This window comes from Nerophis lumbriciformis, linkage group LG22 (genome assembly GCF_033978685.3).
Source record: "Nerophis lumbriciformis linkage group LG22, RoL_Nlum_v2.1, whole genome shotgun sequence".
Taxonomy (NCBI): Eukaryota; Metazoa; Chordata; class Actinopteri; order Syngnathiformes; family Syngnathidae; genus Nerophis; species Nerophis lumbriciformis.
In genome coordinates this window covers 14,317,190-14,341,918 of record NC_084569.2, presented here as the reverse complement: position 1 = coordinate 14,341,918, position 24,729 = coordinate 14,317,190, and the positions used below count along the sequence as shown (strand labels likewise).

The window sequence follows — 24,729 nt, the reverse complement described above, 5'->3', positions numbered from 1 at the left end:
CACGGTACCGCGTCTGCATATCCAACTCAAAGTCCTCCTGGTAAGAGTCTCTGTTGTCCCAGTTCTCCACAGGCCAATGGTAAAGCTTGACTGTCATCTTCCGGGAATGTAAACAATGAAACACCGGCTGTGTTTGTGTTGCTGCAGTCGGCCGCAATACACCGCTTCCCACCTACAGCTTTCTTCTTTGCTGTCTCCATTGTTCATTGAACAAATTGCAAAAGATTCACCAACACAGATGTTCAGAATACTGTGGAATTTTGCGATTCGGACCGAGAAAGCGACGATTTCCCCATTAATTTGAGCAAGGATGAAAGATTCGTGGATGAGGAAAGTGAGAGTGAAGGACTAGAGGGCAGTGGGAGCGATTCAGATAGGGAAGATGCTGTGAGAGGCGGGTGGGACCTGATATTCAGCTGGGAATGACTAAAACAGTAAATAAACACAATACATATATATACTCTATTAGCCACAACACAACCAGGCTTATATTTAATATGCCACAAATTAATCCCGCATAACGAACACCTCCCCCCTCCCGTCCATATAACCCGCCAACACAACTCAAACACCTGCACAACACACTCAATCCCACAGCCCAAAGTACCGTTCACCTCCCTTAAGTTCATACAGCACATATATTTCCCCAAAGTCCCCAAAGTTACGTACGTGACATGCACATAGCGGCACGCACGTACGGGTAAGCGATCAAATGTTTGGAAGCCGCAGCTACATGCGTACTCACGGTACCGCGTCTGCGTATCCAACTCAAAGTCCTCCTGGTAAGAGTCTCTGTTGTCCCAGTTCTCCACAGGCCAATGGTAAAGCTTGACTGTCATCTTCCGGGAATGTAAACAATTAAACACCAGCTGTGTTTGTGTTGCTGCAGTCGGCCGCAATACACCGCTTCCCACTTACAGCTTTCTTCTTTGCTGTCTCCATTGTTCATTGAACAAATTGCAAAAGATTCACCAACACAGATGTCCAGAATACTGTGGAATTTTGCGATGAAAACAGACGACTTAATAGCTGGCCACCATGCTGTCCCAAAATGTCCTCCACAATCCGTGACGTCACGCGCTGACGTCATCATACCGAGACGTTTTCAGCAGGATATTTCACGCAAAATTTAAAATTGCACTTTAGTAAGCTAACCCGGCCGTATTGGCATGTGTTGCAATGTTAAGATTTCATCATTGATATATGAACTATCAGACTGCGTGGTCGGTAGTAGTGGGTTTCAGTAGGCCTTTAAATAAAACTCCACTTGTTGGACGTCTGCCGCATGTCTTCGGAGGTAAACCGAGCTGCTGAGTCTCAAAACAGGCAGATTCCAGTCAAACCTCAACACCTGCATCCGGCGGTTAAACGCCAAAAAGGAGGATGTGGGGTCTTTAAGAAGTTTAAATAACACAAAAAAACTAAGGCGGTCGCAGCAAAAATAAAGAATCTGCCAGCAACAACAGAGCCGAGGATGCAATGTGGACGTGAGAAAAGGGGAAAAAGGAAAGCCAGGATCTCACCGTTTTATCCGCGGAGCACGTTGCCAGGAGACACTCGTCGAAAGGAGAAAAGTCCAAGTCGGTGACCAAATCTGATGGAGAGGAGGCAGCAAACGTTCATCACATTTTGGACGTATTTATGAAGAAATCTGACCTGCGGCGATACAGGGAAGTTGTTTTTTTTTAAAGAAATAAAGTACCGGAATGACAGGGGATGTTAGTGACCGTCCATTGGCCATCTGCTGCAGGCTTCACTGATGACAGGCCCAGTATGGCGCCCCCTGCAGGAACATCATAACACAATCATTTGTGGACTTTACAAATGCCCTTCATATGGAGATTTAACAAGTTAGGTCACGATATTGATCCCTGGGGTACTCTGCAAGATATATTTAGGGATATTTGAGTATATAAGCAGTGACATAAGCAGCTTGAACATCTAAGGCAGGGGTCGGCAACCCAAAATGTTGAAAGAGCCATATCGGACCAAAACTACAAAAACAAATCTGTCTGGAGCTGCAAAAAATTAAAAGCCATAATACATACAGATAGTGTGTCATGAGATATAAATTGAATTAAGAGGACTTAAAGGAAACTAAATGACCTCAAATATAGCTACAAATGAGGCATAATGATGCAATATGTACATATAGCTAGCCTAAATAGCATGTAAGCACCGATTAGCTTGCAGTCATGCAGTGACCAAATATGTCTGATTAGCACTCCATACAAGTCAATAACATCAACAAAACTCACCTTTCATGCACAACCTTAAAAGTTTGGTGGACAAAATGAGACAGAAAAAGAAGTGGCATAAAATACGTCCTAGAAAGTCGGAGAAAGTTATACATGTAAACAAACTATGGTGAGTTCAAGGACCGCCAAAATTAGTAGGACAAAACGGCGCTCGCCAAATACTCGAATCAGTGAAGCATGTTTAATATAAACAGTGTGCTTTGTAACAATTCGGGAGGTTTGTGTCATGTTTGTCCTCCTACAGAAACCATATTAAAACAAGAAATATACTTTTTTCCCCCTCATCTTTTTCCATTTTTCATACATTTTTGAAAAAGCTCCAGAGAGCCAATAGGGCGGCGCTAAAGAGCCGCATGCGGCTCTAGAGCCGCGGGTTGCCGACCCCTGATCTAAGGGTTACAAATAAAAATGCACCACGATCATAATAAGTGTGTAAATATTCAAATGTGGGTAAAAATACAGCATACCTGTAGTGTTCATGCTCAGAAATAGGGTATTGAGATTGAACTAATTCCGTTCAATTCATTTCGAACATGCATACAATACAATGTAATTAGAGATGTCCCCCCCCAACCTTTTGGTTGGGGGGGTTGTTGGTGTCTCTTGTTTGCGTGTTGGCGTTCGGGCTGACCGGCGGGCTGGCGCCGGCTGGTCTCCGTGGCCCTGGTGGCGTGTGGTTGCTGGTCGCAGTTTTTTTTTGATCGCTTTGATTTGATTGGCTGGTGCTGGCTGTCTGGGGGTATTGCGGCTGCTGTTTCTGCTGCCGTTTGTTTGTGGTGTGGGCGCCCGTGGCTGCTGGGTCTGGTGCAGGGGTGTGGCTGATGTTGTGACTGGTGGCAGCGCGCGCGCGTGATGGCTGTCGGGGCTGACGAACTGTGTATATGTATGTATATGTGTGTGTATGTATGTATGTTTATATATGTGTATGTGTACATATGTGTATGTATATGTGTACATATGTGTATGTATATGTATATATGTGTATGTGTGGGTATGTATACGTGTATGTGTGTATGTGTATGTATATATGTATGTATGTATGTATATTTCTGGGGGTACGCTCTGGGCCTGCCTGTCAGACGGGGGTCGACGCCTCAGGCTACTGCATCCGAACTGCGTGTCTGGAGCTCCTGGGTCCCGCTGTCCATCCCTTCCGGGTGCCCGTCTTGGTTGGGGCCTGTTGGGCCTAGTCCCTGCGTCTATTGTGGTAGCTTGGTGCTGCAAGGTATTCCGAGGTGCTGCGAGTCGGCCAGTTGCTGGGGTAGTGACCTTGTTTGTCAGCATGTATGTGATCTTCTTTTAATTCTTTTTTTTTTAATTAATTAATTTATTTATTTATTTATTTATTTTTTAATATATTTTATTAATATTATTTTTTAATTTTCCCCTCCCTCGGGGGGGGGCTCGGCGGGGCGGTTGCTGGTTGTTCCATCTCCATCGTTGGGGTCCCTGCGGGTGGGGTGGGTGGTTCCCGTGGCCCTGTGCCTGGGTGGTCCTGCGGCGGCCGGTTTGGGTGGGGTGGCCGGGGGCTGGCCTCGCCGCGCTCTCCGGGGGTGGGGGGTGGGCTCGTGGGGGCCCGGTTGCCGGTGGGGCGGGGGCGGTCTTCCCGTCCGGTTGCGGGGAGTCTCTGGGTCCCTCGGGCGGGGCGTCTCGCCTTTCTGCCCGTGTGGGGTGTGGTCTCTCGCTGGCTTGGGGTCTGGCTGTCCCCTGCTTTTCTCGTGCCCTGTCCTCTGCCGGGTGCGTCTGTCTGCGGCCTGCTGCTGGCCCTTGTGGGCGGTACGGTGGGTCGGGCTCTGGGGTTCCTGTCGCTGGCCGGCTTGGCTGCGTGGGGGCGGTGGTCCCTGGTTCCCTGGGCACCACGCCTCCTGTTTGTGGGTTGGGCTCTCGGGGGTGATGGGGCCGTGCTCTGGCTCCCACGCACTCTGGGAGTCGAATGTATTGTACATGCAAATTCACATATGCTCACATACGTACATAGGTACCTACGCTCCCACATACATACACAAATACAGTACATATTTACCTACCTAATGTTCGTACATCCACACGCACATTCAATATACAAACATACACATACACATACTGTACATATACATTCACTGTACAAACACATATACACATTCTGTACATATACATTCATTGTACAAACACATATACACATTCTGTACATATACAAGTACATATGCATACTTACACTCATGCACATAATCACGTTTCATCAAACATATATTAACGTTGTTGCCCTAGGGTAAACTGGGTGTAACACATGGCACACTGACAAAGCTTAACCTATTGTGACTATAACAATCTACAAGGTTAATGTAGGTTGCTTCTCTTTCTCCCCCTCCATTTTTCTGCATTCTTTCGTATCTCAAGTTATCATTACGTATATGTATTGTTGCATTTAAACAACTGTATTGTTGATAATAAAGGTAAATTATTGGTATTGTTCATTATCAATAGCGCTATTTCTATTGGTATTTGTATTGATCCATTTGTAGTGTAATAATGCTCATTGTCATTTCTGTATTATTTTTTATTTTTCGCTAACTGCTTATTTGCTATTACTTTTACCATCATATTTGTACATGTCATATTTGCTGATGTTGCTCTATTGTTGTTGTTGTTGTTGTTTGCTGTTGTTGTTTTTGTCTCTCTGTCTAATCCCCCTCTTGTCCCCACAATTTCCCCCTCTGTCTTCTTTTTTTTTCTCTTTCTATCCCCTCCTGCTCCGGCCCGGCTGCACTAAATGATAATATAAATACATTTAATAAAGTCAAATACAAATAAGGCAACAAGAGAAGTATCCTACACTTCTCTTTTGTAAAGTAAATCTGAACAGCCGACATGGGCATCTACATCAACTATATGATTTGCCTGAGAAGCTGGACAGGACAAAAAAAAATAAAAATAAAAAAAAATAAAAAAAAAAATAAAAAAAAGAGATGTCTGATAATGATAACCGATTCCGATATCAACCGTACCAATATATACAGTCGTGGAATTAACACATTATTATGCCTAATTTTGTTGTGATGCCCCGCTGGATGCATTAAACAATGTAACAAGGTTTTCCAAAATAAATCAAATCAAGTTATGGAAAAAAAATGCCAACATGGCACTGCCATATTTATTATTGAAGTCAAAAAGTGCATTTTTTTTAACATGCCTCAAAACAGCAGCTTGGAATTTGGGACATGCTCTCCCTGAGAGGGCATGAGGAGGTTGGGTGGCGGGCGGCGTTGAGGTGGGGGGGAGGTAGCGGGGGAGTGTATATTGTAGCGTCCCGGAAGAGTTAGTGCTGCAAGGGGTTCTGGGTATTTGTTCTGTTGTGTTTATGTTGTTTTACGGTGCGGATGTTTTCCCGAAATATGTTTGTCATTCTTGTTTGGTGTGGGTTCACAGTGTGGCGCATATTTGTAACAGTGTTAAAGTTGTTTACACGGCCACCCTCAGTGTGACCTGTATGGCTGTTGACCAAGTATGCCTTGCATTCACTTGAGTGTGTGAAAAGCCGTAGATATTATGTGATTGAGCCGGCACGCAAAGGCAGTGCCTTTAAGGCACACCCCCTATATTGTTGTCTGGGTGGAAATCGGGAGAAATTCGGGAGAATGGTTGCCCCGGGAGATTTTCGGGAGGGGCACTGAAATTCGGGAGTCTCGCGGGAAAATCTGGAGGGTTGGCAAGTATGACTGGGAGACGCAACTGCTCTATACTTCTCCCTACGTCCGTGTACCACTCTGTACAGCGGCGTTTTAAAAAGTCATAAATTTTACTTTTTGAAAAATATGTCCGATAATTTCCGATATTACATTTTAAAGCATTTATCTCTGAATGTAATGCATCGCACATTTCCAGTTTCATTACAGCACGTCTGAAAAGGAGTAGGAAGAAGCAGAGCTTATTGAATCCTACCCCTTTTCATACCATAGCAATTTTATCCCATGAACAAATAAATAATAAATAAATAATATACCATAGTAAGTAAACAAATATTAAATACACAAATAATCTTTGTCTCAAAAAATTAAAAAAAGGGTTCAAGATGTTCATCATAATTCTTGTTCGGTGTACTTTGTGAACAGTTTGAACCGTCTCTTAAACTGAATCATATTGGTGCTTTGTTTGATTTCTTTGGTTAATCCGTTCCATAATTTAATTCCACATACTGATATACTAAAGGTTTTAAGTGTTGTACGTGCATACCAATGTTTTAAATTAGATGTTCCTCTAAGGTTATATTTCTCCTCTTTTGTTGAGAAGAATTGTTGTACATTCTTGGGTAGCAGGTTATAGTTTGCTTTGTACATCATTTTAGCTGTTTGCAAATGCACCAAATCGTTGAATTTCAATATTTTTGATTCAATAAATAAAGTTTTGTATTTTCTCTATATCCAACATTATGTATTATTCTAATTGATCTTTTTTGTAACACCGTTAGTGAATGAAACGCACATTTGTAGTTATTTCCCCATATTTCTGCACAATAACTCAGATATGGTAACACTAGCGAGCAGTAGAGAATATGAAGTGATTTTTGGTCTACAACATGAAGAAAGAGAAAAAGAAGAAGCTTATCGACTACGGTGTCGGCACGGACTACAAAGGCGGACGCAGATCCCAAATACAGATCAGCAGGTACCAGAAGGTAAGAAAAGTTGCTTTTGCATATGTGGAGGGGGGGCGTGGCCTGCGGGCCTGCCACTGAACGGGGTGTGCCAGGACCGGCCTCGAAGACAGCGACAGGTGCGTAGATGGCCCAGGTGGGCCTCGTTATCTAATCACATGTCGCCTTTATTAGCAGCAGCCGGAATGAGACACGTGGTTGGAGCTGGAGTGGGAGCGAGAGACGGACGCAGAAAAACACTAGCACCTGTGTTATGGAAATAAAACAGTGTTGTGACTCTGATCTGGGCTCTCGTGGCAGTGTTTGGTGGTCTGAGGAACCCACTGGAGGGCAACCTCCACAGCATAATATTGCGAAACAAAACGTTAGATAATATGTCTTACCTTATACACACACCATAATAATACTCGCGTGTTGAAGCACATCACTCGGTGTGGCTTCATAGCTTACCAAAGTCGTACTAAAACTTTTTGATGGATTTTTGAGCGCCGTGTGTAATGTTCTATATTTTCAATGGGACATACAAAATGTTGCTGTTGTTTACTTGAGTCATATTGCCTTCGTAGTGCAGCCTACACTTATCTCTTATGTTTGACTGCCATCGACCGGTCACACTTATCATTACACCATGTACCAAATAAAATAGCTTCGAGTTGGGTAAGCTCAACCAAACTTATTCCTTACATTAGGCTGTCAAATGGGGGTCGCAGCTTGCTGCGGGGTTGTTCTTCCAACGCAAGATAGACGGCTACGGACAACAGCGTGAAGGTAGGCTAGGATTTATTTAACATAAATCATGCACTACCGCGAACATAAACAATACAACAACAATCAACAACAACAAAAAAAGAGGCAAGCGTGCCTAAAACGCAAGTGAAGCTAATCTTAAACAAAAACTAGGACATGGACATGGAAACTTACTTTTGTCAAAACGAGACCTGAACCGGAGTGACATAATGACAATGCAGGCAGGACGAGTGATGAACAAGGTATGCTTAAATAACAGTGACATGATTGGTGACAGGTGTGTGTGAGTCAAAACGTGAAACAGGTGCGTGACGTGACAGGTGAAAACTAATGGTTGCTATGGTGACAAAACAAAACAAAAGTGCACAAAAAGTCCAAAATTTAAACCGAACATTACTAAAACAAAACATGATCACACAGACATGACAGAATCCCCCCCTTACGGACAGATCCCAGATGTCCAAAAACAATATCAACAAGAGTCATGGGAGGGCGGGAGGGGGACATGGCGGTGGGTCGCCAGGCCACGTGTCCCCGTATCCAGCGGGGCAGAGTTAGGTGGCGGCGGCGAGTGGAACGCCGCTGCAGCAGGCGAGGCGGGCGCCCAGGGAATGGCCACATTCGTGGCCGACTGGGAGGTGGGCGCACTTGGCGTGGCGGGCGACCAGGTAGCGGCCATATCCGTGGCCGACGAGGAGGCAGGCGCGTCGTCATCGTGGCAGGCGTGGCTTGGCGTGGTGAGTCAGGCGGCGAAGCTCGGCGTGGCGGGTCAGGCGGCGAAGCTCGGCGTGGCGGGTCAGGCGGCGAAGCTCGGCGTGGGTCTTGGTATAGGTCTTGGTCTTGGCGTGGGTCTTGGTCTTGGCATGGCAGGTCTTGGTCTTGGCATGGCGGGTCTTGGTCTTGGCATGGCGGGTCTTGGTCTTGGCATGGCGGGTCTTGGTCTTGGTCTAGGTCTTGGCATGGCGGGTATTGGTCTTGGAATGGCGGGTCTTGGTCTAGGTCTTGGCATGGCGGGTCTTGGTCTTGGTCTTGGCATGGCGGGTCTTGGTCTTGGTCTTGGTCTTGGCATGGCGGGTCTTGGCGTCGTGAAGCTGCGACTGGCGGCACTTGGCGTCGTGGAGCTGCGACTGGCGGCACTTGGCGTCGTGGAGCTGCGACTGGCGGCACTTGGCGTCGTGGAGCTGCGACTGGCGGCACTTGGCGTCGTGGAGCTGCGACTGGCGGCACTTGGCGTCGTGGAGCTGCGACCGGAGCTTGGCGTCGTGGAGCTGCGACCGGAGCTTGGCGTCGTGGAGCTGGTACCGGAGCTTGGCGTCGTGGAGCTGGTACCGGAGCTTGGCGTCGTGGAGCTGGTACCGGAGCTTGGCGTCGTGGAGCTGGTACCGGAGCTTGGCGTCGTGGAGCTGGTACCGGAGCTTGGCGTCGTGGAGCTGGTACCGGAGCTTGGCGTCGTGGAGCTGGTACCGGAGCTTGGCGTCGTGGAGCTGGTACCGGAGCTTGGCGTCGTGGAGCTACTGGTGCAGGTGGAGGTGGTCTAGCTGGGGGTTGCGGCTTGGCATGGCGAAGCTGAGTCACCCCACCTGTACAGTTCCCAGCCCTAGCCCCCCCCTCAAGGAGCGGATACCAGACGCGCTCCCCGCGGTCTGGAATCTTCTTTAGGGGTGGGTGTAGGGGGGTAGACTCCTCCCCACTAAATTGTCCAAAATGTCTATTCCCTACCCCCACTTTAGACTGTGTCTGAAAAAATCTAAATTTAGAGACAATTTTCTCAAAAGGATTTTTCTTTGAAACAAAGTCCATAGTGGGCGGCTGACAGAGGGTGTAAATAGACTCAAAAAAAAAATCTTGGTTTCTGACGTCATCACCAGTGGGCGGGATGACGTCATCAGCACGGGTCTTCTGTGGCGGGAAGGAAGAATGGGCTGGTTGTGGAATCTTGTTGTCCGGATGAAGATTTTGGGGGAACAACGCGTTATGCTGGCGAGAAAAAGCCTTTCTGGCTGGCTTCCATTTTTGCCAGTGCGTCTCCATCACCTCCTCGTGGCCGGTCTGCGGAAGAACGTATGCTGCCTGCATTCTGTCAAATGGGGGTCGCAGCTTGCTGCGGGGTTGTTCTTCCAACGCAAGATAGACGGCTACGGACAACAGCGTGAAGGTAGGCTAGGATTTATTTAACATAAATCATGCACTACCGCGAACATAAACAATACAACAACAATCAACAACAACAAAAAAAGAGGCAAGCGTGCCTAAAACGCAAGTGAAGCTAATCTTAAACAAAAACTAGGACATGGACATGGAAACTTACTTTTGTCAAAACGAGACCTGAACCGGAGTGACATAATGACAATGCAGGCAGGACGAGTGATGAACAAGGTATGCTTAAATAACAGTGACATGATTGGTGACAGGTGTGTGTGAGTCAAAACGTGAAACAGGTGCGTGACGTGACAGGTGAAAACTAATGGTTGCTATGGTGACAAAACAAAACAAAAGTGCACAAAAAGTCCAAAATTTAAACCGAACATTACTAAAACAAAACATGATCACACAGACATGACATAGGCGCAGTTTTGAGGGGGAAAAAGGATTTTAAGTGCGCCTTATAGTCCGGAAAATACGGTAATCGTTTTTGTTTTTCAATTCTCATTTATTAAACACAAATTCTTGCTGACCTTCCCTACTACAGCACAACATTGTGCTTCCATCCATGTTTATTGAGAAAAATACTGGGATACATAGTGGTCATTTACCACCGTGCATTTCAAATTATTTCGATTCTTTATCTTCTCCTACAACTGTAAGTATATGGCCCCGTTCGTCACGGCTTACCTGACACATGAAACGTATTCTAAAATGTGTTTTGTGGCAATTCCAACTTTGACCACAGCGTCACTCGCTATGCAGAGTAGAGATGTCCGATAATATCGGACTGCCGATATCATCGGCCGATAAATGCTTTAAAATGTAATATCGGAAATTATCGGTATCGGTTTCAAAAAGTAAAATTTATGACTTTTTAAAACGCCGCTGTACGGTAATAAACCTTATAGGCACTGCCTTTGCGTGCCGGCCCAATCACATAATATCTACGGCTTTTCACACACACACAAGTGAATGCAATGCATACTTGGTCAACTGCCATACAGGTCACACTGAGGGTGGCCGTATAAACAACTTTAACACTGTTACAAATATGCGCCACGCCGTGAACCCACACCAAACAAGAATGACAAACACATTTCGGGAGAACATCCGCACCGCAACACAACATAAACACGACAGAACAAACACCCAGAACCCCTTGCAGCACTACCTCTTCTGGTACGCTACAATATACACCCCCCGCCCACCTCAACCTCCTCATGCTCTCTCAGGGAGAGCATGTCCCAAATTCCAAGCTGCTGTTTTGAGGCATGTTAAAAAAAAATGATGCACTTTGTGACTTCAATAATAAATATGGCATTTTTTTTCCATAACTTGAGTTGATTTATTTTGGAAAACCTTGTTACATTGTTTAATGCATCACAACAAAATTAGGCATAATAATGTGTTAATTCCACGACTGTATATAACGGTATCGGTTGATATCGGAATCGGTAATTAAGAGTTGGACAATATCGGAATATCGGCAAAAAAGCCATTATCGAACATCTCTAATACAGAGTGGCACTTTCTATCATTTTCAGCAGACTGCATTGCAAAATGATTAACCGACCACCCTCCCACCCCCAGGGAACGGGGCCATATTAACCTCTTACATCCAAAAGAATACTTACCGGCCTGCTCGGTGTTAAAGGCCACCAACTTGGAGCTGGCCTTGATGTGGTTCCCCTGGCAGGCAAAAGATCCAGCACGGACATTATTGATCCATTCCTGCATTGCAAGAGAAGAGGGACAACTGATGACTCAGCCATAACAGGTCATATCATACATTGTCATTCAATGTGTTCACTTTAGTGCAACTTCTTATATATAAACGTATATTTCCTCATGTCAACACGGTGCGATGAAAGGGAAAAGAAAAGAGGAAGGAGTTCGCTGACTTTGTAAGTTCTTGTGGGTGAACAAAGTGCTGAGGAAGTGGAAGTGCTCGCTGTGTTATTGCACAGCAGAGAGCACTTACAATTTTTTTTTTTTCCTGAAGCAGCATTTGTTGTGTTTTGATCATTCCTTTTTGTGTTCTTGCATGGCATCTATTGCTCATTGTGATTTATTGCTATTGATTCTAAATAGACTGCACTACTTGCCGGCAAACAGCAGAGGTGCTGTTGAATCTCAACTAGGGTTTTTCTTTTAAAACTACAACTATTATTGTAAAAAAAATGAAAAAAATTTATTAAATACAACATTTTTAATTTGGAATATATTAATCTCATATTCTATCAAGTATATTTAGTTTAATGACCATCTTGTAGAGATGAGATTTATGGCTCTTTGAAGGGAGCCATTCCTTTTCAAAAGAACTGTTCAAAATACTGATTTGTTATTATACTTCTTTTTTTTTCTTTTTTTTAATCAAGGAAACAATCACTGTGAGCACTTATAACAGAAGGTGTAGCTCAGAATAATTTATATTTAAGCAATACTACTCTATTGGTGGGATTTATTCTAAAATCCATCCATCCATGTTGTAAAATATTGACTATATTTTTCTTTTTGTTGTGTTTTTATTGTATACATTCCTTTAGGGCACAGGGGTCAAACTCAAGACCCGCCATTTCATGCAACGTGGCCCTCCACATCATTTAATGCGGCCCTCCTCATCATGTAACTTGGCCCGCCACATCACCAAATTGGCCCTCCACATCATGCAACGTGGCCCTCCACATCATGTAACTTGGCCCCCCACATCATGTAACTTGGCCCTCCACATCATTTAATGTGGCCTTCCACATCATGTAACTTGGCCCCCCACATCATTTAACTTAGCCCGCCACATCATTTCATGTGGCCCTACTCATCATGTAACTTGGCCCGCCACATCACGTAATATGGCCCTCCACATCATGCAACGTGGCCCTCCACATCACGTAACGTTGCCCTCCACATCATGTAACGTGGTCCGCCACATCATGTAACGTGGCCCTCCACATCACATAACGTGGCCCTCCACATCACGTAACGTGGCCCTCCACATCACGTAACGTGGCCCTCCACATCACGTAACGTGGCCCTCCACATCACGTAACGTGGCCTTCCACATCATGTAACTTGGCCCTCCACATCATTTAACTTGGCCCTCGACATCACATAACGTGGCCCTCCACATCACATAACGTGGCCCTCCACATCACGTAACGTGGCCCTCCACATCATTTAACTTGGCCCTCCACATCACATAACGTGGCCCTCCACATCACGTAACGTGGCCCTCCACATCACGTAACGTGGCCCTCCACATCACGTAACGTGGCCCTCCACATCACGTAACGTGGCCTTCCACATCATGTAACTTGGCCCTCCACATCACATAACGTGGCCCTCCACATCACATAACGTGGCCCTCCACATCACGTAACGTGGCCCTCCACATCACGTAACGTGGCCCTCCACATCACGTAACGTGGCCTTCCACATCATGTAACTTGGCCCTCCACATCACATAACGTGGCCCTCCACATCACATAACGTGGCCCTCCACATCACGTAACGTGGCCCTCCACATCACGTAACGTGGCCCTCCACATCACGTAACGTGGCCCTCCACATCACGTAACGTGGCCTTCTACATCATGTAACTTGGCCCTCCACATCATTTAACTTGGCCCTCCACATCACATAACGTGGCCCTCCACATCACATAACGTGGCCCTCCACATCACGCAACGTGGCCCTCCACATCACGTAACGTGGCCCGCCACTTCACGTAACGTTGCCCTCCACATCATGTAACGTGGTCCGCCAAATCATGTAACGTGGCCCTCCACATCACGTAACGTGGCCCTCCACATCACGTAACGTGGCCCTCCACATCACGTAACGTGGCCCTCCACATCACGTAACGTGGCCTTCCACATCACGTAACGTGGCCCTCCACATCACGTAACGTGGCCTTCTACATCATGTAACTTGGCCCTCCACATCATTTAACTTGGCCCTCCACAACACATAACGTGGCCCTCCACATCACATAACGTGGCCCTCCACATCACGCAACGTGGCCCTCCACATCACGTAACGTGGCCCGCCACTTCACGTAACGTTGCCCTCCACATCATGTAATGTGGTCCGCCACATCATGTAACGTGGCCCTCCACATCACGTAACGTGGCCCTCCACATCACGTAACGTGGCCCGCCACTTCACGTAACGTTGCCCTCCACATCATGTAATGTGGTCCGCCACATCATGTAACGTGGCCCTCCACATCACGTAACGTGGCCCTCCACATCACGTAACGTGGCCCTCCACATCACGTAACGTGGCCCTCCACATCACGTAACGTGGCCCTCCACATCACGTAACGTGGCCCTCCACATCACGTAACGTGGCCTTCCACATCACGTAACTTGGCCCTACACATCACATAACGTGGCCCTCCACATCACATAACGTGGCCCTCCACATCACATAACGTGGCCCTCCACATCACATAACGTGGCCCTCCACATCACATAACGTGGCCCTCCACATCACGTAACGTGGCCCTCCACATCACGTAACGTGGCCCTCCACATCATGTAACGTGGCCCGCCACTTCACGTAACGTGGCCCTCCACATCATGTAACGTGGCCCTCCACAATCATGTAACGTGGCCCTCCACTTCATGTAACGTGGCCCGCCACATCATCTAACGTGGCCCTCCACATCATCTAACGTGGCCCTCCACATCACGTAACGTGGCCCTCCACATCACGCAACGTGGCCCTCCACAATCATGTAACGTGGCCCTCCACTTCATGTAACGTGGCCCGCCACATCATCTAACGTGGCCCTCCACATCATCTAACGTGGCCCTCCACATCACGTAACGTGGCCCTCCACATCACGCAACGTGGCCCTCCACATCACGTAACATGGCCCTCCATTTCATGTAACGTGGCCCGCCACATCATCTAACGTGGCCCTCCACATCATGTAACGTGGCCCTCCACTTCATTTAAAGTGGCCCGCCACATCATGTAACGTGGTCCTCCACAATCATGTAAGTAACCCTCCACATCATGTAACGTGGCCCGCCACTTCATGTAACGTGGCCCTCCACAATCATGTAACATGGCCCTCCGCATCATGTAACTTAGCCCACCACATCATTTAACTTGGCCCTTCACATCATGTAGTGTGGCCCGCCACTTCATGTAACGTGGCCATCCACATCACGAAACGTGGCCCTCCACGTCTTATGTGGCCCTCCATATCACGTAACGTGGTCCTCAACATCACGTAACGTGGCCCTCCACATCACGTAACGTGGCCCTCCACATCATGTAACGTGGCCCTCCACATCACGTAACGTGGCCCTCCACATCACGTAACATGGCCATCCACATCATTTAACTTGGCCCTTCACATCATGTAGCGTGGCCCGCCACTTCATGTAACGTGGCCATCCACATCACGAAACGTGGCCCTCCACGTCTTGTAACGTGGCCCTCCACATCACGTAACGTGGCCCTCCACATCACGTAACGTGGCCCTCCACATCAAGTAACGTGGCCCTCCACATCACGTAACGTGGCCCTCCACATCACGTAACGTGGCCCTCCACATCACGTAACGTGGCCCTCCACATCACGTAACGTGGCCCTCCACATCACGTAACGTGGCCCTCCACATCACGTAACGTGGCCTTCCACATCATGTAACTTGGCCCTCCACATCACGTAACGTGGCCCTCCACATCACATAACGTGGCCCTCCACATCACATAACGTGGCCCTCCACATCACATAACGTGGCCCTCCACATCACGTAACGTGGCCCTCCACATCACGTAACGTGGCCCTCCACATCACGTAACGTGGCCCTCCACATCATGTAACGTGGCCCGCCACTTCACGTAACGTGGCCCTCCACATCATGTAACGTGGCCCTCCACAATCATGTAACGTGGCCCTCCACTTCATGTAACGTGGCCCGCCACATCATCTAACGTGGCCCTCCACATCATCTAACGTGGCCCTCCACATCACGTAACGTGGCCCTCCACATCACGCAACGTGGCCCTCCACAATCATGTAACGTGGCCCTCCACTTCATGTAACGTGGCCCGCCACATCATCTAACGTGGCCCTCCACATCATCTAACGTGGCCCTCCACATCATCTAACGTGGCCCTCCACATCACGTAACGTGGCCCTCCACATCACGCAACGTGGCCCTCCACATCACGTAACATGGCCCTCCATTTCATGTAACGTGGCCCGCCACATCATCTAACGTGGCCCTCCACATCATGTAACGTGGCCCTCCATTTCATTTAAAGTGGCCCGCCACATCATGTAACGTGGTCCTCCACAATCATGTAAGTAACCCTCCACATCATGTAACGTGGCCCGCCACTTCATGTAACGTGGCCCTCCACAATCATGTAACATGGCCCTCCGCATCATGTAACTTAGCCCACCACATCATTTAACTTGGCCCTTCACATCATGTAGTGTGGCCCGCCACTTCATGTAACGTGGCCATCCACATCACGAAACGTGGCCCTCCACGTCTTATGTGGCCCTCCATATCACGTAACGTGGTCCTCAACATCACGTAACGTGGCCCTCCACATCACGTAACGTGGCCCTCCACATCATGTAACGTGGCCCTCCACATCACGTAACGTGGCCCTCCACATCACGTAACATGGCCATCCACATCATTTAACTTGGCCCTTCACATCATGTAGCGTGGCCCGCCACTTCATGTAACGTGGCCATCCACATCACGAAACGTGGCCCTCCACGTCTTGTAACGTGGCCCTCCACATCACGTAACGTGGCCCTCCACATCACGTAACGTGGCCCTCCACATCATGTAACGTGGCCCTCCACATCACGTAACGTGGCCCGCCACTTGACGTAACGTTGCCCTCCACATCAGGTAACGTGGTCCGCCACATCACGTAACGTGGCCCTCCACATCACGTAACGTGGCCCTCCACATCACGTAACGTGGCCGTCCACATCACGTAACGTGGCCCTCCACATCACGTAACGTGGCCCGCCACTTCATGTAACGTGGCCCTCCACATCACGTAACGTGGCCCTCCACATCATGTAACGTGGCCCTCCACATCACGTAACGTGGCCCGCCACTTGACGTAACGTTGCCCTCCACATCAGGTAACGTGGTCCGCCACATCACGTAACGTGGCCCTCCACATCACGTAACGTGGCCCTCCACATCACGTAACGTGGCCGTCCACATCACGTAACGTGGCCCTCCACATCACGTAACGTGGCCCGCCACTTCATGTAACGTGGCCCTCCACATCACGCAACGTGGCCCTCCACATCACGCAACGTGGCCCTCCACATCACGTAACATGGCCCTCCATTTCATGTAACGTGGCCCGCCACATCATCTAACGTGGCCCTCCACATCATGTAACGTGGCCCTCCACTTCATTTAAAGTGGCCCGCCACATCATGTAACGTGGTCCTCCACAATCATGTAAGGTGGCCCTCCACAATCATGTAAGTAACCCTCCACATCATGTAACGTGGCCCGCCACTTCATGTAACGTGGCCCTCCGCATCATGTAACTTAGCCCGCCACATCATTTAACTTGGCCCTTCACATCATGTAGTGTGGCCCGCCACTTCATGTAACGTGGCCATCCACATCACGAAACGTGGCCCTCCACGTCTTATGTGGCCCTCCATATCACGTAACGTGGTCCTCAACATCACGTAACGTGGCCCTCCACATCAAGTAACGTGGCCCTCCACATCACGTAACGTGGCCCTCCACATCATGTAACGTGGCCCTCCACATCATGTAACGTGGCCCTCCACATCACGTAACGTGGCCATCCACATCATTTAACTTGGCCCTTCACATCATGTAACTTAGCCCTCGACATCATTTAACTTGGCCCTTCACATCATGTAGCGTGGCCCGCCACTTCATGTAACGTGGCCATCCACATCACGAAACGTGGCCCTCCACGTCTTGTAACGTGGCCCTCCACATCACGTAACGTGGCCCTCCACATCACGTAACGTGGCCCTCCACATCACGTAACGTGGCCCTCCACGTCACGTAACGTGGACCGCCACATCACATAACGTGGCCCTCCACATCATGTAACGTGGCCCTCCACATCATGTAACGTGGCCCTCCACATCATGTAACGTGGCCCTCCACATCACGTAACATGGCCATCCACATCATTTAACTTGGCCCTTCACATCATGTAACTTAGCCCTCGACATCATTTAACTTGGCCCTTCACATCATGTAGCGTGGCCCGCCACTTCATGTAACGTGGCCATCCACATCACGAAACGTGGCCCTCCACGTCTTGTAACGTGGCCCTCCACATCACGTAACGTGGCCCTCCACATCACGTAACGTGGCCCTCCACATCACGTAACGTGGCCCTCCACATCACGTAACGTGGCCCTCCACGTCACGTAACGTGGCCCTCCACGTCACGTAACGTGGACCGCCACATCACGTAACGTGGCCCTCCACATCACGTTACGTGGCCCTCCACGTCACGTAACGTGGACCGCCACATCATGTAACGTGGCCCACCACGTCAGCAATGTGGCCCGCCACGTCACGTAACGTGGCCGTCCACATAATGTAATGTGGCCCTCCACATCATGTAACGTGGCCCTCCACATCACGTAACGTGGCCCTCCACATCATATAACTTGGCCCTCCACATCATTTAACGTGGCCGTCCACATCATGTAACTTGGCCCTCCACATCATGTAACGTAGCCCGCCACATCACGTAACTTGGCCCTCCACATCATTTAATGTGGCTCTCCACATCATGTAACTTGGCCCGCCACATCACGTAACGTGGCCCTTCACATCATTTAACTCGGCCCGCCACATAATACAATGTGGCCCTCCACATCATGTAACTTGGCCCTCCACTTCATGTAACGTGGCCCGCTACATCATGTAACTTGGCCCTCCACATCACGTAATGTGGCCCTCCACGTCATGTAATGTGGCCCTCCACACATGTAATGTGGTCCGCCATTTCATGTAATGTGGTCCGCCATTTCATGTAACGTGGTCCTCCACAATCATGTAAGGTGGCCCTCCACATCATGTAATGTGGCCCTCCACATCATGTAATGTGGCCCGCCACATCATGTAACGTGATCCTCCACAATCATGTAAAGTGGCCCTCCACATCATGTAACGTAGCCCTCCACATCATGTAACGTGGCCCTCCACCTCATTTAAAGTGGCCCGCCACGTCACGTAATGTGGCCCGCCACGTCACGTAATGTGGCCCTCCACATCATGTAACGTGGCCCTCCACATCATCTAACGTGGCCCTCCACATCATCTAACGTGGCCCGCCACATCACGTAACGTGGCCCTCCACACCATGTAACTTGGCCCTCCACACCATGTAACTTGGCCCTCCACATCATGTAACTTGGCCCGCCACTTCATGTAACTTGGCCCTCCACATCACGTAACGTGGCCCGCCACTTCATGTAATGTGGCCCGCCACTTCATGTAATGTGGCCCTCCACTTCATGTAACGTGGCCCTCCACATCATTGAACGTGTGCATTCAAGTTATTATCACTGCATAAAATAGATGATTAAAAATGAATAAATGGGCATGTGGAACAGTTGATGACAATAACACTTGAGTTTATTAGTCACATATTAATAATACAACTAATCATTATCAATTTATTATCAATACTTTGTTTATATTTTTTATGTTGTACAGTTATGTTATTATTTAATTACTGTTATTTCCGACAGTCCTAAATGACACATCAAAATCTCAAAGGAATGTCTGTGGGATTTTTTTTGCTGTGATATTAATGAATGCATAATTGTGAAACCGAGATTATTACCCAAACTATAATCGTATAACCCTACTCAAGAGAGTCGAACAAAAGACTTGATTCGTTCATGAACGCCACATCTCGTCCATCTTGGTCCAATGATACGCACCAGGATTACATTATATATGTACAAAACATGGTGGACTATGTTGGTTGAAGTTTATTTCGAACATGTCTACGGTTACCACATGATACAGGATACATCCATTTTCTACCGCCCAGCAAATATTTTACATATTTTCTTTACAACATGTCTGAAACGGAGTAGGAAGAAGCAAAGCTTATTTTTATCCTACCCCTTTTCTTACTATTATTAATTACTAATCCATATGTTCACTTCCTGTTTTCAATTTATACACAATTTGCATCAATGCATTCTAAATAAAATAGTTATTTTCATAAATACACTATATTGCCAAAAGGTTGCCAGGAGAACGGTACATTTCGGACTGCATTGTGCCGAGTGTGAAATTTGGTGGAGGAGGAATTATGGTGTGGGGTTGTTTTTCAGGAGTTGGGCTTGGCTTGGTGAAAGGAACTTTGAATGTTCCAGGATATCAAAATATTTTGGGAACAGTTTAGAGTGGGCCTCTACCTCTTCCACCAGTGCACAAAGCAAGGTCCATAAAGACATGGATTACAGAGTCTGGCGTGGATGAACTTGACTGGCCTGCACAGAGTCCTGACCTGAACCCGATAGAACACCTTTTGGATGAATTAGAACGGAGACTGAGAGCCAGGCCTTCTCGACCAACATCAGTGTGTGACCTCACCAATGCGCTTTTGGAAGAATGGTGGAAAATTCCTGTAAACACACTCCGCAACCTTGTGGACAGCCTTCCCAGAAGGTGCAAAAGGTGGACCGACATCATATTGAACCCTATGGGTTAGGAATGGGATGGCACTTCAAGTTCATATGTGAGTCAAGGCAGGTGGCCAAATACTTTTGGCAATATAGTGTAGTTAAATCAGTTATGATTCACTTAATGAAATGAATAATGTATTTTTTTCCATTAGTTAGTGACGTTTATCAAAATTCTTCTTCCTTGTACTTTGTGAACACTTTTAGTTTAAACAGTCTCTTAAACTGGATCATATTAGTACATTGTTTGACTTTTTTACTTAATCCATTCCATAATTTGATTCCGCTCACTGATATGCTAAAGGTTTTAAGTCTTGTACGTGCATACAAATGTTTTAAATAAAAAAGTTCTCTGAGGTTATATTTCTCTTTGTTTGTTGAGAATAATTTTTTCACATATTTTGGGGTAGCAGGTCATAGTTTGCTTTGTGCATAATTTTAGCTGTTTGCAAACGCACCAAATCATTCAATTTCAATATTTTGGATTGTATAATTGAAGGATTTGCATGTTCTCTGTATTCAACATTGTGTTTCATGCTAATTTAATTCACTAACATGGTTAGTGAATGAAGCATATTTTCTTCGTTATTTGCCAATATTTCTACACAGATATGACAACACTAGCCAGCAGTCGAGAATATGAAGTGATTTTTGGTCTAGAACAGGGGTCTCCAAACCACGGCCTGCAGGAAGTCCCAAGTTAAAAAAAATATAAAAAATGTATTATAATTTTTTTAAATCTCTCCTTTCTAATCCATTTTTTCCTGCTTGTTACTCTCTGTGTCTCCCAGCATTGTCTAAAAATGCATTTTCCCATCGATGATGGCATGACATATATATATATATATATATATATATATATATATATATATATATATATATATATATATATATATAGTCGAGGTTACTGTGGTTTATCCGTTATACAGTGCTCAATATCGGGGTAGAGCGGAATATACGTTAGGTCAGGAAAAAATACAGAGGCTATTTCATCCCTACAAGCTTGTTTCGCAGGTTTCCCTGCTCTACAGGGGAGTTTATTGTTTAAATTGTATAAAATAAACTCCCCTGAAGAGCAGGAAAACCTGCGAAACAGGCTTGTAGGGATGAAATAGCCTCTGTGTTTTTCCTGACCTAACATGTATATATATATATATATATATATATATATATATATATATATATATAATCATCTCCTGATGATTGAGGGTACCCCCCCTCATGAAACAGGCCTGTAGAGATGAAATAGTCTTGTGATTTTTTTCCCACACATACATATATTGCGCTCTACTACGGTATCGAGCACTATTTTTTGGATAACCTTATTAAGACATATATATATATATACCGTAATTTTCGGACTATAAGTCGCAGTTTTTTTCATAGTTTGGCCGGGCTCCAGTGCAACTTATATATGTTTTTTCCTTCTTTATTATGCATTTTCGACAGGTGCGACTTATACTCCGGTGCGACTTATACTCCGAAAAATACGGTGTTTGTATATATATATATATATATATATATATATATATATATATATATATATATATATATATATACAGGGGCGCCAAAAAGGGGGGGTAAAGAAGACGGATTCTAGGGGCCCATGATGGAGGGGGGCCCAGAGAGGCCCCTAATGATGATGAAATTATAATACAGAAAAAATAATGACACTGCGTTAGGGGCCCTGTAAAGATTATTTTCATGGGGCCCAAAATCCCTAGCGGCGCCCCTGTATATATATACACACTAGGGTTGTACGGTACACCGGTATTAGTATAGTACCGTGATACTAATGAATCTCGTGGTGCCCAAGACCAGACTTAAATCCAGGGAAGACAGGGCCTTCTCTGTGGTCGGCCCTAAGCTCTGGAACACTCTGCCCCTCCAGTGTTTTAAGTCTCGTCTTAAAACCCACTTTTATTCTTTGGCTTTTAACACTACGTGAGTTGTGTGGTCCTCTGTCCTCTGTGTTTTTTATAAATTTTGATTTCTATTTACTGTTTTAATTGGTTTTACCCTTTAAAATCGTTTTTCATCATATTTATTTTTGTATTGTTTTTATATTGGTTTTATATGTATTTATTTTTTGTTTTTATTCAGTCATTGGTGGAGTTAAGGATAATATTTGAATATTGTTTTTAATATTGTTGTGCAGCACTTTGGAAACATTTTTGTTGTTTAAATGTGCTATATAAATAAAGTGGATTGGATTGGACTGGATTGAATCATATTCAGTACTATACCGACTCTGAAAAGTACCGGTCCCGCACCCCCCGCCCCCAAAACTAATGTAAAGCATCCAAACAACTGAAGAATAAGTGATTATTACATTGTAACAGAAGTGTAGATGGAACATGTTAAAATAGAACATAAGCAGATATTAACAATGAACAAGTAGATTAATAATTCATTTTCTACCACTTGTCCTTAATTTTTTGGGACAAAATAATAGAATGGAAAATGACACAATATGTTACTGCATATGTCAGCAGACTAAATTAGGAGCCTTAGTTTGTTTACTTACTACTAAAAGACAAGTTGTCTTGTATGTTCACTATTTTATTTAAGGACAAACTTGCAATAAGAAACATATGTTTAATGTACCCTAAGATTTTTTTGTTAAAATAAAGCCAATAATGCAATTTTTTGTGGTCCCCTTTATTTAGAAAAGTACCGAAAAGTATCGAAATATTGGTATCGAGACAACACTAATATATACTGTGTATATATATAAAATTGTTTTAATCCAATGCGCCGCCCCCGAGTCAAAAAGTTTGGGGACCCCTGGTCTAGAACATATTTTGCCTTATTCATTAAAAAAATATTTTTTGCCACCTTATGTTGTATATTTTTATATTACATTTTCAGTTCATTTTATCATCTATTATTACACCCCAAAAATCTCATTTCCTTGTGCTCAACAGTATCGCAAAGAACTAGGTCCCTTTCAAAATTCGACATGTATCCACATTCTCACGATTCCCAATTTCTTTTCTGGGTCCTTGAACTCATCACACGGTGTTGTGTTGACATGTGCAACGGCAGAGCGCCACCTGCAGTCTCAGCTGTGCAGAGATTGGAGGAATGCACTGCCTCGCTTCACATTCCTGGGATTTTACAGTCGAGAAATTGCCTAAAGGACACATGCTAAGGCTGCCACCTGAAATAAATGACTTTATGTTGATGAAGCACATCTGCATATTTGCATGCAATTCATTGTCCGCGTTGCACTTTGTCTGCGATGCACACTTGTTGTGTTGTTGTGTTTAGAAATACTATATGTCTATTTTTTATTGTAACACTATAGTAATGAAAGTTTGCAGGGTTATATTAGTCTTCCAAGCATGTAACGTTCGTCGCCCTATACAGATGCAGGAAGTTCCACAATCATTGAAGGCAGGCGTTTCCTCCACCCCTTTACATTACATTAGTGTAGCACGCCGATGCTAAAATGCTATGGAAAGAGCGGCACCAAGAAGCTAGGACACTACTCACATCCTTCTTGGCGATTTTCGGAGTGGTGTTTTTGAATTTGGAGATCTTAAAGCGGTTCATGCTGCCTTCCGGGTTGGACGTTGCGTGTGTCTGCTCGTCTTGCAGTGCAGTGAAGGGGTCCTTCCACAGCTGACAGCAGTTTGGCAGTCCGGCGCTGGGGTTTCCTTGGTTCTTCTCACGCGGACGTCGCGGCGGGGCGGAGTCGCGCTCGTACACTACAGGAACACCCTCCGCCAGGAGGCAGTTTGTGCTGCGTTCAAGTGATGCTCGGAATATTAAGGTTCACATTATTTCACAACGGATTAAATTCAAAACGGTTTACTTTATAACACTGATTGCTGTGCTGGACTTTTTGATTAGTTTAGTGCAGGGGTCGGCAACCCGCGGCTCTAGAGCCGCATGCGGCTCTTTAGCGCCGCCCTAGTGGCTCTCTGGAGCTTTTTCAGAAATGTATGAAAAATGGAAAAAGATGAGGGGAAAACAATCTATTTTTTGTTTTAATATGGTTTCTGTAGGAGGACAAACACGACACAAACCTCCCTAATTGTTATAAAGCACACTGTTTATATTAAACATGCTTCACTGATTCGAGTATTTGGCGAGCCCCGTTTTGTCCTACCAATTTTGGCGGTCCTTGAACTCACCGTAGTTTGTTTACATGTATAACTTTCTATGACGTGTTTTATGCCACTTCTTTTTCTGTCTCATTTTGTCCACCAAACTTTTAAGGTTGTGCAT

The 24,729-nt window shown here is 46.1% G+C and overlaps 1 protein-coding gene across 1 annotated transcript in view; it reads right to left on the bottom strand.

The window, feature by feature from the left end:
* The window catches only part of coro7 (coronin 7), a 360,770-nt gene extending 336,618 nt beyond the window's left edge, over window positions 1-24,152 (bottom strand). The window contains exons 1-4 of the mRNA XM_061974176.1: window positions 23,992-24,152; window positions 11,415-11,511; window positions 1,703-1,783; window positions 1,524-1,594 (exon numbers count right to left, since the gene is read on the bottom strand). Of these exons, the coding sequence (XP_061830160.1) occupies window positions 1,524-1,594; window positions 1,703-1,783; window positions 11,415-11,511; window positions 23,992-24,051 (309 nt within the window). The 5' untranslated portion in view covers window positions 24,052-24,152. The remainder of the gene's footprint in view (window positions 1-1,523; window positions 1,595-1,702; window positions 1,784-11,414; window positions 11,512-23,991) is intronic.
* Between the last annotated feature and the right edge of the window lie 577 nt (window positions 24,153-24,729).